Source organism: Pelophylax lessonae, assembly GCF_965119305.1.
Source record: "Pelophylax lessonae genome assembly, chromosome: 2".
NCBI classification, from domain to species: Eukaryota; Metazoa; Chordata; class Amphibia; order Anura; family Ranidae; genus Pelophylax; species Pelophylax lessonae.
Window position 1 is genome coordinate 452,635,175 of NC_138769.1, and position 14,725 is coordinate 452,649,899.

Consider the following 14,725-nt stretch of genomic DNA (forward strand, 5'->3'; position numbering starts at 1 on the left):
GAAACTTTGTCTGTACAGACCATAGCCTTTGATTCTCTTTCCTGGTTGTTGATCTTCATTTGTGATTTTAGTGTCATTATCTCTTCCCTCAGTGGAGTGTTTTATTGTTGTAGATCGAATTTCTTCTAGGATAAATTCGTGTTGAGATTTTAGAGTGTTCAACTCTTCTCTTAGCTGGTCATTTACATTTTTGTCACGTAACTGTCTTTGAAGCTGTTCTTTGAATTGTATATAGTCTTTCTCCAGTTGAGATAAGCAATCTCTGAGTACAGTGGGTGAGGCATGTCTCTGGACAATGTATCTCTTGGTATCTGTTCCTCATGATTTTTGACTGGAAATTTTAGATCCATATAGACCTTGGCCTGATCTTTAATTTGTGGCTTTAATAGAGTACAGTGCTGTAATTGCAGAGAGTATAGGGCCCTGAAACCCGAATTTTAGCAGAGTAGCTTGCATATACCCCCAATGGACCCTATCAAATGCTTTTTCGGCATCCAGGGTGAGAAGCACAGATGGGGTCTTAGATGTGTGAGCTAGATGCATGATCCCCAATATCCTCCTAGTAGCATCTGACGTTTGCCTGCCAGATGTGAACCCCATTTGGTCCCTGTGTATGAGTGAAGGCAATATAGTTTGGAGACGCCTGGCCAGAATACGTGCGTAAATTTTGGCATCTAAGTTCAGAAGCGAAATGGGGCGAAAGTTCGCGGGGGTAGTGGGGTCCTTGCCTGGCTTGGGTAAAGTGACGATATGAGTACCCAATATATCGGGCGGTAGCGAGGAGACTTCCATGGCTTTATTGAATAATGCTGTCAGAGTGGGGCTTGTGGTGTGGGACGTAAGTTGGTAAAATTCATTAGAAAAGCCACCCGGCCCAGGCGATTTACCCTTGGGTAAAGTAGATATACTAGAATGAACTTCAGCTATTGATATTGCGAGTTCAACGATTGCAGTTGGGCTTCAGTGAGAGATGGTAGGGAGACCGCATTGAGAAAGCGGTCAATATCTGCCGCTGTGGGTTGATGTTCGGTCGGGTCATTTTGGAGATTGTATTGGGGCACTATAGAAATTTGCGAACTCGTCTGCAATATCCTGTGGATGTGTGATTTTTGTTTTAGTAGAGGGATGGATCAGGTGGGAGATCCTGGATTTTGCCTGTTTACGTCTTACTTGATTCGCCATGAATTTCCCCGCTTTATTTGCCTGAAAATAGTGCTGTTGTCTGAGGTATTTGAGATGTTTATCGGATTGTTCTAAAAGTATGAGGCAGAGTTCTTGTCACAGCTTAATTAGGGCAAGTGAGTCAATGTCATTAGGGCATAATTTGTTAGTAGTTTCTAGTCTGTGAATGTCGTTTGTCAGTGAGGTAACCTTGTCCTGCCGCCGCCTCCGAAGCCGTGACTGCTGCTGGATGCACACCCCTCTAACGAAGGCTTTAAGTGCACCCCACAGCACCCACGGTTCGGAGACCGACGGCTCATTGATTTGAAGGAAGTCCTGTATTTCCCTAATCAGTCGGGTACGGCACCCCTCGTCCTGCAGCATGCGTGAGTCACAACGCCAGATGTACGCAGTAGGAGATCTAGCGGATTCCTCTATGATTAGCTCTACCACCGCATGGTCGGACCAAGTGATGTCTGTAACCGCAGAGGAAGACGCTTTGTTCAACAGATACATATCTACAAAAAACATGTCTATCCTGGAATAGGACCAGTGTCTAGGTGAAAAGAAGGAATAGTCCCTCTCCATGGCATGTTGACACCTCCACACATCAAACAACTGTTCACAATGGAGAAGGGCCCCCAGTGACTGTTGTCAGTCCCGGGGGGATGCTGAAGAATCCAACCCAGGGTCGACAACAGCGTTGAAGTCGCCACAAAGCAATAAATGACCATATTTGACATTATATACTTGCTTAAGAAGTCTCTTCAGAAAGCAAAGCTGGTGCGAATCCGGAGCGTAGATAACGCACAAAGTAAGCGGCAGTCCGTTGATGTCACATGTTGCAATTATAAACCTACCCTCAGTATCCAGAATAGTTTTGTGGAGGGTGACCGCCAAAGAATCTCTGAATGCTAGCATTACACCCCGCTTCTTGTCAGTACAGGAAGCAAATAGAATTAGAGGGAAGTTCCTGTGGGTACATCGAGGTTGGTTACCTTCCTGGAAATGCGTCTCCTGTACCGCCAGTATATCGGCCTTACGGGAAACGGCCTCCTTCCACAGGGAACGTCTTTTCGCGGGGTGATTCAGTCTGTTGGCGTTGATAGAAATCAGCTTAATGGTCATAATGGATCACATAGTTCTGCGATGCGGAGACTCGTGGGTATAGATCAAAACAGAAATCCAATGCCATGGAGCGTGTGCCATCCTTACTGTCCAAAAATGCTGAGAAAAAGAAAAAGGGGGTCAAGGGTAAAGGGGAGAAAATACATTAAAAAAAGGACTTGGCAGTCCGAGAGCGAAACGATTCGCAAAAAGGGCGGTGAGGGGCCAGATAGATTCACTATCAGAGGCCTAGGACAATACGTGTTGCGTCAAACGTTGGTAGGGCTAGAATGGACGAATTGCGGCCTGGAAGGCCTTTTGCGGGACACCACTTGCCATTCACTGTCCATGGGATGTAGAGGCGGAGAATGAGGAGACGGAGCCTATTCAACCGGTAAAATGTTCCATCTGCGAAGTACGGAGAGACCTTCCTCCAGTGTCTTGATAGGCACAGTAGTCCCCTTGTGTGTGATCAGAAGGGTAGCAGGATAGCGCCATTTGTGCTGCACGTGATGGTTACGCAAGGCCTTGGTAACTGTGGAAAGGTTGCCCCTGGCCTGTAGCGTGTGTTTGGACAAGTCCGGTAGTAACTGTACATTGCAATACGGTTCCGGGAGCTGGTTGAGTTGTCTAGAGGCAAGCATAATACGGTCTTTTGCATGAAAAAAGTGCACCCTCATTAAGATGTCCCTAGGAACGTCACCCGCCAGAAAAGAAGGTTTAGGTAACCGATGAATCCTATCAATCAGGAGCTCCGAGTCTGGCATAGAGGGAACTAGCAGTTTGAACAGTGTTGTAACATGCTGCAGTAGTTGTGTGGGGGACACCGATTCCAGGACACCTCTCAGCTTAATGTTGTTGCGCCTGGATTGGTCCTCCAGGTCAGCAACTTTATTTTTTAGCCAGGTAATTTCTTCAGTTTGGGCATTTGTTCTATCAATAATGAGATTGATGGAGTCAGCATGAGTGGAGACAGATTGCTCCACCGGTTCTATTCTGGAGCCCAGGGAAGAAATCTCAGCAGTAATTTGTTTGGTCTGGAGCTGCATGTCAGCCTGCATAGATGCTCTCAGCGTGAACAGCATGTCTTTCATAGAGGATTCTGAAATGGGGTTCCCTCCAGTGGGGTACGCAGAAAAGGGGTCTGCAGGAGGAGGATTGAGGGCCGCAGGTGCGAGTTTGGGGTAGGTAATGTCCATACCTGGTCCGTGCTGTAAGGGAGGAGGTGAGTCTCTCCACTGCTTGTGTTTGGTGGGACTCCTAGAGGACGGAGAAGGAGGAGACGGCGAGCCCGATGATTGACCACTGTCTGGGTTGCCTATGATGCGCCGTTGTGGATGGGAGGTGAAGGAGCTTGTTCAGTGGAGCGGGTCCTTGCTTCCCGCGCTGCCCACTGCTCGGATCCCCGCTGCCATTTTGGCGGAGCCCGGGAGTTTGGGAGATGAAGAAACCCGTTAGTTTGCCTGACTGGCCGGTCTCTTTCTTCCTTCGGGTCATAGCGGCGGCGTTTGTGCGGGTCACGGAGCTATATCGAGGGTCAGAGAAGCTGCGGAAGCCCTTGTAGCTGCAATTGTCCTGGGTGGCCGTGCAGAGCTAGCCTAGCAAGCAGCCATCTTCCGTGCCGGCAGCCACTCCCCCCCCCCAGACTCCCTGCTGACTTTGACTTGTGTAAAGGAGTCTGTGTTCGGGGGAATTTTCTTTGTTCTGTTCCATTTTAAGTACAGAAATTTGTTTAAAAATATATGTATATTTTTCTTTATATTTGTCTGTCTGTTGTTGGTGTTCTAGTAGTAGTCCTACCTTGTGTCACTGTTTGCTTGAATCCTCAGCCTTTGATACTCTCTGATGCTGGATACTCGTCTACTGGATGGTCTTGGATTTTTTTGGAGCTATATCGAGGGTCAGAGAAGCTGCGGAAGCCCTTGTAGCTGCAATTGTCCTGGGTGGCCGTGCAGAGCTAGCCTAGCAAGCAGCCATCTTCCGCGCCAGCAGCCACTCCCCCCCCCAGACTCCCTGCTGACTTTGACTTGTGTAAAGGAGTCTGTGTTCGGGGGAATTTTCTTTGTTCTGTTCCATTTTAAGTACAGAAATTTGTTTAAAAATATATGTATATTTTTCTTTATATTTGTCTGTCTGTTGTTGGTGTTCTAGTAGTAGTCCTACCTTGTGTCACTGTTTGCTTGAATCCTCAGCCTTTGATACTCTCTGATGCTGGATACTCGTCTACTGGATGGTCTTGGATTTTTTTGCAGTTTTGTCTTTATTCTCCTGTTATTTCTTCTTGTTCATCTCTGTCTTGCATGTAGTCTCAGTTTTCCTTGGTTTTCCCTGGTGTGCCTTTGCAATTTTGCCCATTGCAAGGTATAAAGAGATGCAGTTTCAGGATCATCTCTCTCTCTCTCTCTCTCTCTCTCTCTCTCTCTCTCTCTCGTCACATGATAGCTGATCCTTCCCGCCCAGCATTAGCAATGTTGTATATTTGATGGCATTGATTCAATCTGCTTATATAACTTTCATTTATTTTTGCAGGTTGATAAAAGGTACCACACACCTAAGGGAACCTGGGATAGCGAAACACATATTGCTCAGGCAGTAGATATTTTAATTTCAACATACAAACAGATTGAGAAGAAATTTCCTGGACGATCCAAAGAAAGTATACTGAAAGGTAACCTGTATTAAAGCAAAAACTCTGTTGCATTAATTGTTTGTATCAAACTCTTGGTTAAAGGCCTGTGCACACCAGCAGCTGCATTAGAATGCCGCTAAACAACAACAATATTATGGCGCTCTGCTAGTGTGGACAGAACTGCAATATATATACAATGTATGATTGGACGACTGTTGAGGTTAAAGTGGGTAGTGGAGGAATCCAGGATAGTTTCCAAATATTAACGATGGTAGTAGACCAAGTGAACAAGCCTGTAATCAGTGGCTGCCGGCTGGAGCAAGGAGAGGCTCTACATAGTAAGAAGAAACAAGAAAGTGTAGTGGCGTGCCCCTTTATCCAGATTCAGGTGCAAGTCCCTTTAACTCAACTCCCCATAATCCTCTGAGCTCCCAGCATCCCCTGAGCTCCTGGACACGCCCAGGGAGTATAAATGCCAGCTCCTCCCAGCTTCCTGTGCACAGAGAGATCCTTCCTGATGGGACAGCAGTGACTGGGCAAGTGAGCTGTCCCCAGGTGCTGGGTCCTCCCCTGTTAAGTCTGGTGTGCGGGCCACCAGCAGTGAGCACAAGAGCACGCAGCATCTGTCCAAGCCCCAGTCACTGGAGAGGACTCTGTTACAGTCCATGTGGAGAAGCTGTCCAAGCAGTGGGGTGGTCCTATCTACAAGCCCCCAGAGCCTCCTGACCGAAGTCAGCATCAGCAGTGCCAGTGTGAAGTCTGTACCAGCAGGAAATCCCCTCAGCTCAGTCTGTTGAATGAACTCTGCTGACATCCAGTGGCCATTAGTAGAACCGCAGTAAAATTGTTTTCATTTGTCTAGCCCTGCTTCCTACAGTTCATAATATCGTTTTGTACTGGAAACCCCTGTTCACATGATCTCCTGTGTAATCTAAGTTGATTTTCATTGTTAAGTGAAGTAGAAATTGCACATCACCACTGGTCTGATCATTTGGCTGATACTGTTACATAACTAAAGCAGCTCCTACTGAGTGTAGCATACAAAGTTTAATAGGGGTTAAAAGAAATTATGCACTCACAAAGGTAAATGGTATGCCAGCATGGTGAATGTAATGGGTCATCTGCAGAGTCTCTGGTAAGGGATGAATGCTGCTGAGACCAGTAGGCTGATGGCTGTAAGCGTCTATCAGTCGGCATTGCTGTTTTACAGTGCCCGGGTCTGTGCAGAGGCGTGGGTGACATCCCATTTCATGTGTTCAGGGCATGCATGCTCCTTCATCAGGCTCTGAAGGGGCCATCTTGGCATTGTTGCACTACATAAACACATACATCTACAGATACTTACATATACATCTTTCAATTCACCATATCTCATATACCATACAGCCTTTTATACACATATATACTTTTTATTCAATTTTTATATTCGTTTATATTTATAGATTAGAAAAAAGATATATTTTATGTATATATCTTTGTATTTTTATTTCTAATTTTTAATCATTTTTAATATATTCCTTTTTACTCACACGTAGCTCTATACATTGCATCTTGATCTTCACTTTTGAGTCCATTTTTTATCCATTGATCCTAATACTTATAACTTTAGCATTATCCTTTAACCATCTTCTATTATCATATGTTCATTTTTATTAGTCATCGATATCCTCATTTATATGTTTTAACTCTGTTTTTTGCTGTCATTATATTCCACCTCTGGTCTCTGTGTAAGCTCTTGTCTTGTTCTTTACAATTTGTCTTATACATTTGTCCCATCCCACTCACCATACGTCCAGCTGGCTATTTATATTTCCTCCAAGATGGCCCCTTCAGAGCATGCTCCAAACGTATCCTTCTCAGCTGCCGGATGTGACGTCACCTGCGCCTCTGCACAGGTCCCGGGCGATATGCCGACTGATAGACGCTGACAGCCATCAGCCTACTCATCTCAGCAGCATCCATCCATCCATTACCAGATACTCTGCAAATGGCCCATTACATTCACTATGCTGGCATATCATTTACATTTGTGAGTGCATCATTTCTTTTAACCCCTTTTAAACTTTGTATGCTACACTCCGTAGGCGCAGCTTTCTTGTTTCTTATTAGAATGCGGCTGCTGATGTGCTGTAAAAAGCACATTGCTCTGCTTTTTTTTTTTTTGGCCCACTTTATTGAAATGTCATATTTCATTAAGTCCTATTGGGACCCAGCATAGTGTGATGTGATGAATTGTGTTGCCTCACTGCACTGAAAAAAAAATACTGCATGTCCTAATGTTTTCAATGCACAGCACTGCAATATAAACAACAAAAATAGGATGATTAGCGCTCCCCAAGGCAAAAAGACAACTAGGCTGAGAAATAAAGGATAAAATATCTCAGTTTATTAGGATTCTTGACAAAGAGCTCCAGTCATTGGATGGTAAGAAGACATACACAAATCATCATGGGGATTCGAGTTTTTGTGCAGTACTTGAAGTGGGAGCCAATGCTGCGAGGAGAGAATGTCACACCAATGCGAGATGGTAAGAAGGGCTGTACCTGCTGGAGATTGGAGATGGAAGTCCCCCGGGGGGATACCTCACAGAGGGGGGAGAGTCCGCAGTGTCCGCAATGCTGTGGACAGTGCTGCCTCCCATTGTGTTTGGCTGTCTTTCCCCCGGTACGGCCGCCATCATCATCTCCAGGCGTGGCTGAGGACCCACGAGGATAGGAGACGCCGGCGTGCTTTGACTGTGCGGCCGGCCACCTCAAGCTCCAATCGGTGATTCCATCTCCCTGCGTTGCGGACACTGTGGACTCTCCCCCTCTGTGAGGTATCCCCCTGGTTGACTTCCATCTCCAGCAAGTACAGCCCTTCTTACCATCTCGCATTGGTGTGACATTCTCTCCTCGCAGCATTGGCTCCCACTTCAGGTACTGCACAACAACTCATATCCCCATGATGATTTGTGTATGTCTCCTTACCATCCAATGACCGGAGCTCTTTGTCAGAAATCCCAATAAACTGAGATATTTTATCCTTTATTTCTCAGCCTAGTTGTCTTTTGTCTTTTTTGCCTTGGGGAGCGCTAATCATCCCATTTTTGTTGTTTGTGGTGGGTTTCTCTTTTGGGTCTGAGCATGGGACAGCTGCACCCCTGACATGAGATACATGGCAATTCCCTATACATATGTTTTAACTATTCATCATTCTCATCAATCAGTTTCCTTGGGTCTCCTGATCAGTTAGCTCTAAACGCCAGGTATTTTATTTGTGTGTTTTTTTTTTTTTTTTCTGTAAACAGCACTGCAATGCAGTGGTGTGAACTAGCATGAAAGGGAACAAGGCTTTTGCCTTGTCTTGCATTAGGACTGTGCTGAGCACAGTCCCAACACACCTGGTATGAATGGGCCCTAATTCAAAGATATATCTCCAGCTTTTGAGCTAGTCTGGTAATGGGAACAGATTAATCAACCAGACGCAATGTTTCCACTTGCTGAGTGACATGTAGAGATATTCAGGTTCTAAATTTAGTTTAAAAAAAAAAAGTACAGTGTTAACCACTTCCCTACTGGCGCATTGTAAAATGACGCCAGCAGGGCTGACTTCCGGGATGTGAGGAGCTTTTTCTCCTAGCTCCGCTGCCGATCGATTCTCCTGCATCTAATCCTTTGCCATCCGGGCTCTAATTCGCTGGCTACTTACCTCCCTCGGCTCCCTGATCACTCCTGCACCCGACGGATATGGTGAAGTACGGCAGGGACAGGCCGGTGTCCCCGGAGGACCGCGATCCGGATCCCTCGGCGCAGGCCCAAGATGGCGCCCGATCCTCTCACGCTGCCGGGGCCTCTGCTGCAGCTGCTCACGCATCCTGGATGGGAGACAGTCCGGAATGGCCTGCACTGTCACCGAGTGCCCATACCGCCACAGAACCTGCAGGTCCACGAATATCCCAGGTACCTGAACCCACCCTGTCGCAGATCATGGATGCCATAAAAATGTGTCAGACCTCCCTTACATCCCAGATTGATGCTCTTAGGGTGGACTTCTCCCTCCTTAAAGATGATGTCCACAAGCTCAGGCAGAGGGTCACCACTGCAGAACAACGTATAAGCTCCGTAGAGGATGATGTATTCCCTCTCCCTGCAGCACTTAGAAGCATACAGGCGGAGAAGAAGGCCCAGGCGGCTAAGTTAGGGGATATGTTTTCAATGCACAGCACTGCAATATAAACAACAAAAATAGGATGATTAGCGCTCCCCAAGGCAAAAAGACAACTAGGCTGAGAAATAAAGGATAAAATATCTCAGTTTATTAGGATTCTTGACAAAGAGCTCCAGTCATTGGATGGTAAGAAGACATACACAAATCATCATGGGGATTCGAGTTTTTGTGCAGTACTTGAAGTGGGAGCCAATGCTGCGAGGAGAGAATGTCACACCAATGCGAGATGGTAAGAAGGGCTGTACCTGCTGGAGATTGGAGATGGAAGTCCCCCGGGGGGATACCTCACAGAGGGGGGAGAGTCCGCAGTGTCCGCAATGCTGTGGACAGTGCTGCCTCCCATTGTGTTTGGCTGTCTTTCCCCCGGTACGGCCGCCATCATCATCTCCAGGCGTGGCTGAGGACCCACGAGGATAGGAGACGCCGGCGTGCTTTGACTGTGCGGCCGGCCACCTCAAGCTCCAATCGGTGATTCCATCTCCCTGCGTTGCGGACACTGTGGACTCTCCCCCTCTGTGAGGTATCCCCCTGGTTGACTTCCATCTCCAGCAAGTACAGCCCTTCTTACCATCTCGCATTGGTGTGACATTCTCTCCTCGCAGCATTGGCTCCCACTTCAGGTACTGCACAACAACTCATATCCCCATGATGATTTGTGTATGTCTCCTTACCATCCAATGACCGGAGCTCTTTGTCAAAAATCCCAATAAACTGAGATATTTTATCCTTTATTTCTCAGCCTAGTTGTCTTTTGTCTTTTTTGCCTTGGGGAGCGCTAATCATCCCATTTTTGTTGTTTGTGGTGGGTTTCTCTTTTGGGTCTGAGCATGGGACAGCTGCACCCCTGACATGAGATACATGGCAATTCCCTATACATATGTTTTAACTATTCATCATTCTCATCAATCAGTTTCCTTGGGTCTCCTGATCAGTTAGCTCTAAACGCCAGGTATTTTATTTGTGTGTTTTTTTTTTTTTTTTTCTGTAAACAGCACTGCAATGCAGTGGTGTGAACTAGCATGAAAGGGAACAAGGCTTTTGCCTTGTCTTGCATTAGGACTGTGCTGAGCACAGTCCCAACACACCTGGTATGAATGGGCCCTAATTCAAAGATATATCTCCAGCTTTTGAGCTAGTCTGGTAATGGGAACAGATTAATCAACCAGACGCAATGTTTCCACTTGCTGAGTGACATGTAGAGATATTCAGGTTCTAAATTTAGTTTAAAAAAAAAAAGTACAGTGTTAACCACTTCCCTACTGGCGCATTGTAAAATGACGCCAGCAGGGCTGACTTCCGGGATGTGAGGAGCTTTTTCTCCTAGCTCCGCTGCCGATCGATTCTCCTGCATCTAATCCTTTGCCATCCGGGCTCTAATTCGCTGGCTACTTACCTCCCTCGGCTCCCTGATCACTCCTGCACCCGACGGATATGGTGAAGTACGGCAGGGACAGGCCGGTGTCCCCGGAGGACCGCGATCCGGATCCCTCGGCGCAGGCCCAAGATGGCGCCCGATCCTCTCACGCTGCCGGGGCCTCTGCTGCAGCTGCTCACGCATCCTGGATGAGAGACAGTCCGGAATGGCCTGCACTGTCACCGAGTGCCCATACCGCTACAGAACCTGCAGGTCCACGAATATCCCAGGTACCTGAACCCACCCTGTCGCAGATCATGGATGCCATAAAAATGTGTCAGACCTCCCTTACATCCCAGATTGATGCTCTTAGGGTGGACTTCTCCCTCCTTAAAGATGATGTCCACAAGCTCAGGCAGAGGGTCACCACTGCAGAACAACGTATAAGCTCCGTAGAGGATGATGTATTCCCTCTCCCTGCAGCACTTAGAAGCATACAGGCGGAGAAGAAGGCCCAGGCGGCTAAGTTAGGGGATATGGAGGACCGCCTGCGTCGCAATAATCTGCGATTCCTGGGCTTCCCGGAGGGAGCTGAAGGCAGACATCCTGAGGCCTTTGTGGAATCTTGGCTGAAACAGGCGCTGGGCCCTGATTCCTTCTCCCCACTATTTGCTATTGAGCGGGCTCATAGGGTCCCCTTTAAGGCCCCTGCACCGGGAGCTAGGCCTCGACCCTTGCTGGCAAGGATCCTCCACTACAGGGACAGAGATGCAGCTTTGAGGAAGGCCAGGGAATTACCGGATCTCCGCTTTGACAATGCTGTCATTACCATCTTTCCGGATTTCTCAGCGGGCACGCAAAAACAGAGAGCAGCATTTGTGCATGTCAAGAAACGTCTCAGGGAGCGGCAGCTACCTTACAGTATGTTGTATCCTGCTAAATTACGTGTGGTGTGTGGAGGCAAGACGCAATTCTTCCTGGATCCTGCGGACGCTGATCAATGGCTGGACTCCTTGGGCAGGGGCTGAGGGCATTGCTGAGTGGGGTATCCTTCCTCCTGATATCTTTCCGGATGCTGAGCCTGTCACAAGGTTGGGGATACCTTTTTGTGCCTTGGATTATTGCCCATCTCCTCTTCTTCACCTGTGGGAGGTGTACTCCTGATTCCCCTTCCCGGATGGTAACTTCTATGTGGTGTGACTGTATGGTGGCATTCTAGGAACGTTGCTTAGGTTCGGTTCTCCACTAGTTCCACTGACTTGGTTTGGTTTGGGGTTCAGGCTCGGGCATGTTGGGGCTACGGGCAGGGTGGGGGGTTGGGGACTTTTTGTTTTTTTGTTTCTTCGGGACTGGTTTCTACCCTTCACGGATGCTTCCTGCGCTCCTTACCTCCTGTATACAGATGCTTCCTACGACGGTTGATGCGCTGCCCCCTGTTGCCCGGTTTCTGGGGGAACTCATCAGCATGGGACTGTCCTCTTTTCTCTTACCATGGCTGTGGACAAGTTAACTGTGCTCTCCTGGAACGTCAGGGGGCTTAACGATAAAGTAAAAAGGGCCCTGGTTTTTAATTATTTACAGAAATATGCCCCTCAGGTTGTATTCTTACAGGAAACACATTTGACTGGGTCTAAGGTTCTTGCCCTTAAGCGAGCGTTTGTGGCGCATGGCTTCCACTCCATGTTTTCCACACACGCCAGGGGGGTATCAATCCTGGTGACTCGCTCACTTCAGTGCTTGGTGAAACAGGTTATTACCGATATATATGGGCGATATGTTATCGTTTTATTGCAAATTGAGAATGTGGTGTATACTTTCTTATCTGTTTATATTCCGCCCCCATTTACACTAGCCTTCTGGGACAAGGTAATGGCCCAATTGTTACAGGTGGCCGAAGGGCCTTTGCTGATTGCGGGTGATTTTAATGCAGTGATGTCCCCTGCGGTGGATAGGTATCCGGGGGATATGTCGGCTTCTTCCTCTCTTGCGGCTTCAGTCGACCAGTACCAGTTGGTGGACTGCTGGAGGTGGAGGAACCCGACCGCTAGAGAATATTCCTGTTACTCGGCCTCTTATAAAACTCTCTCCAGGTTGGATATGTGTCTGGTCTCCCCGGACTTGCTCCCGAGACTAATTTCCGTCTCCTACTTGCCCAGGGCCGTCTCGGACCACTCTCCTTTGCTTATTACAATTGGCCTCTCCTCCTCACTTGGTTACAAACTGTGGAGGTTGAGCCCTCAGTGGCTCAACGAGGAAATCTTTTTCAATATCACTGAGAAGGAGATGGCTCATTTCTGGCTGGTCAATCAGGAGACGGCCTCTGGTGCTATGGTGTGGGATGCCTTCAAGGCTACCATGCGGGGCTCGGTGTCCGGTGTGATTAAACAACTCAGGGAGGATAGGGCCTGGAGGGTGGAATCTCTCCAGTCGGAGGCGACTAAGGCTGAATTGGAATATGTTAAAAACCCCTCCTCAGAGAACTATTCCGTGTGGCGGGACAGTGCTCGGCAGTTGGATCTTATTTTAATAGAAAAGACTCAGAAAAAATTACTCTATCAAAAGCAGCGAGTGTTTGAATATGGTGATAAAAATAGTAAGATTCTGGCGTATCTCTCTCGCTCTGAACACCCGGTCACGGCTATTGCCGGTGTTTATGATGCTCAGCATCGGCGGTGCACAGAGGGCACGGAGATAGTGGGAGCCTTTCTAGATTTTTTTAAGTCCTTGTACTCCTCAAGAGCCACCTACTCTCAAGAGGAACTGGACTCCTACCTACGGGATATCCCGATGGAGACACTTGAGGTGGAGGATAGTGTGTCGCTTGAGGGCCCTATTACTGCTGAGGAGATCGCGGCTGCGATTTCCTCTTTTGCGGCTAATAAGACACCGGGGATGGACGGGTTTCCGATTGAGTGGTACAGAGCCTACTCGGGGACTCTAGTCCCCCGACTATCTAAGGTTTATGCTGAAGCTTTTGAGACTGGGAAGCTCCCACCCTCCCTTCGGGAGGCCCTGATAGTGTTGATACCCAAGCCAGGCAAGGACCCGATGTACTGCGAATCTTATAGGCCTATATCCCTGATTAATGCTGACGTCAAAATTATGGCAAAGTATTTGTCCCGTAGGGTGAATAACGTTGTCTCTAAGATTATTCACTCTGACCAAACTGGATTCATTCCAGGCCGCTCTACGGCGATAAACCTGCGTCGTCTCTTTATCAACCTGCAGGCTCCACCCTCCGGAGTGGACACCAGACTGATATTATCCTTAGATGCTAATAAAGCATTTGACTCGGTGGAGTGGCCCTATTTATTCGCAGTGCTGGGCAGGATGGGATTTGGTCCAAAGTTTATCAGGTGGGTGCGATTACTCTATGACTCGCCAGTGGCGCGCTTACGTGTCAACAACAGGGTTACTGAACAATTTCCAGTGTCCCGTGGTACTAGGCAGGGGTGCCCATTGTCCCCCCTGCTGTTTGCCCTGGCCCTGGAACCACTGGCCAACTTACTCAGGCGTGATGAGAGGATACGTGGTTGCAGGGTGGGGGAGCTGGAAGAGAAAACATCTCTATATGCCGATGATATGCTGCTTTATTTGGATGACTCCCGGGAGTCCCTAGATGCTGCCCTGGAGGTGATAGAATCCTTCGGGCGGTTCTCGGGATTCCAGGTTAACTGGGATAAGTCGGTGGTGTTTCCCCTTGACCCAAGTCGGGCACCTGACCTGGTGCTTCCGCGTAGCCTTCAGGTAGTGACTAAATTTCGATACCTGGGTGTGGTCATTCAGCAACCGGTGGGCATGTACGTTGACAACAATATTGCTCCACTGATACAACGGTTAAAACAAACTTTGGTCACCTGGAGCAAGTTGCCACTTAACTTGATGGGTAGAATCAATATATTTAAAATGATCTATCTGCCCCGCTTTCTCTATCTATTTTGGCAGGCGCCGGTGTACCTTCCCAAACGGTTCTTTGCAAGCATTGAATCCATACTGATTTCTTTTCTATGGGGTATGAAGCCGGCGCGGATCTCGTTCAGCACGCTAAAACTCCCTGCTCACGCTGGGGGTCTGGTGGCTCCAGATCTGCAGGCTTACTACTTGGCTGCTCAATTGACACATGTCCATGCGTGGTTCTTCCCGGACCTGCCGAACGCGGCAGTTACCACGTCGGCAGCGGTGATGGGCTCCTATGAGGCACTCCTTAATTCACTATATAGGAATGGTCCTTACCCGAAGGAGGGTGCCGCTATCCTTAGATTATC

The 14,725-nt window shown here is 48.0% G+C and overlaps 1 protein-coding gene across 2 annotated transcripts in view; it reads left to right on the plus strand.

Annotated features, from left to right (window-relative positions):
- The window catches only part of LOC309545446 (lysozyme g-like), a 326,231-nt gene that overhangs the window by 16,815 nt on the left and 294,691 nt on the right, over positions 1-14,725 (plus strand). For both annotated transcript variants that reach the window (XM_082244648.1, XM_082244649.1), the window contains exon 5: positions 4,798-4,936. In XM_082244648.1, coding sequence (XP_082100774.1) covers positions 4,798-4,936 — 139 coding nt within the window. The remainder of the gene's footprint in view (positions 1-4,797; positions 4,937-14,725) is intronic.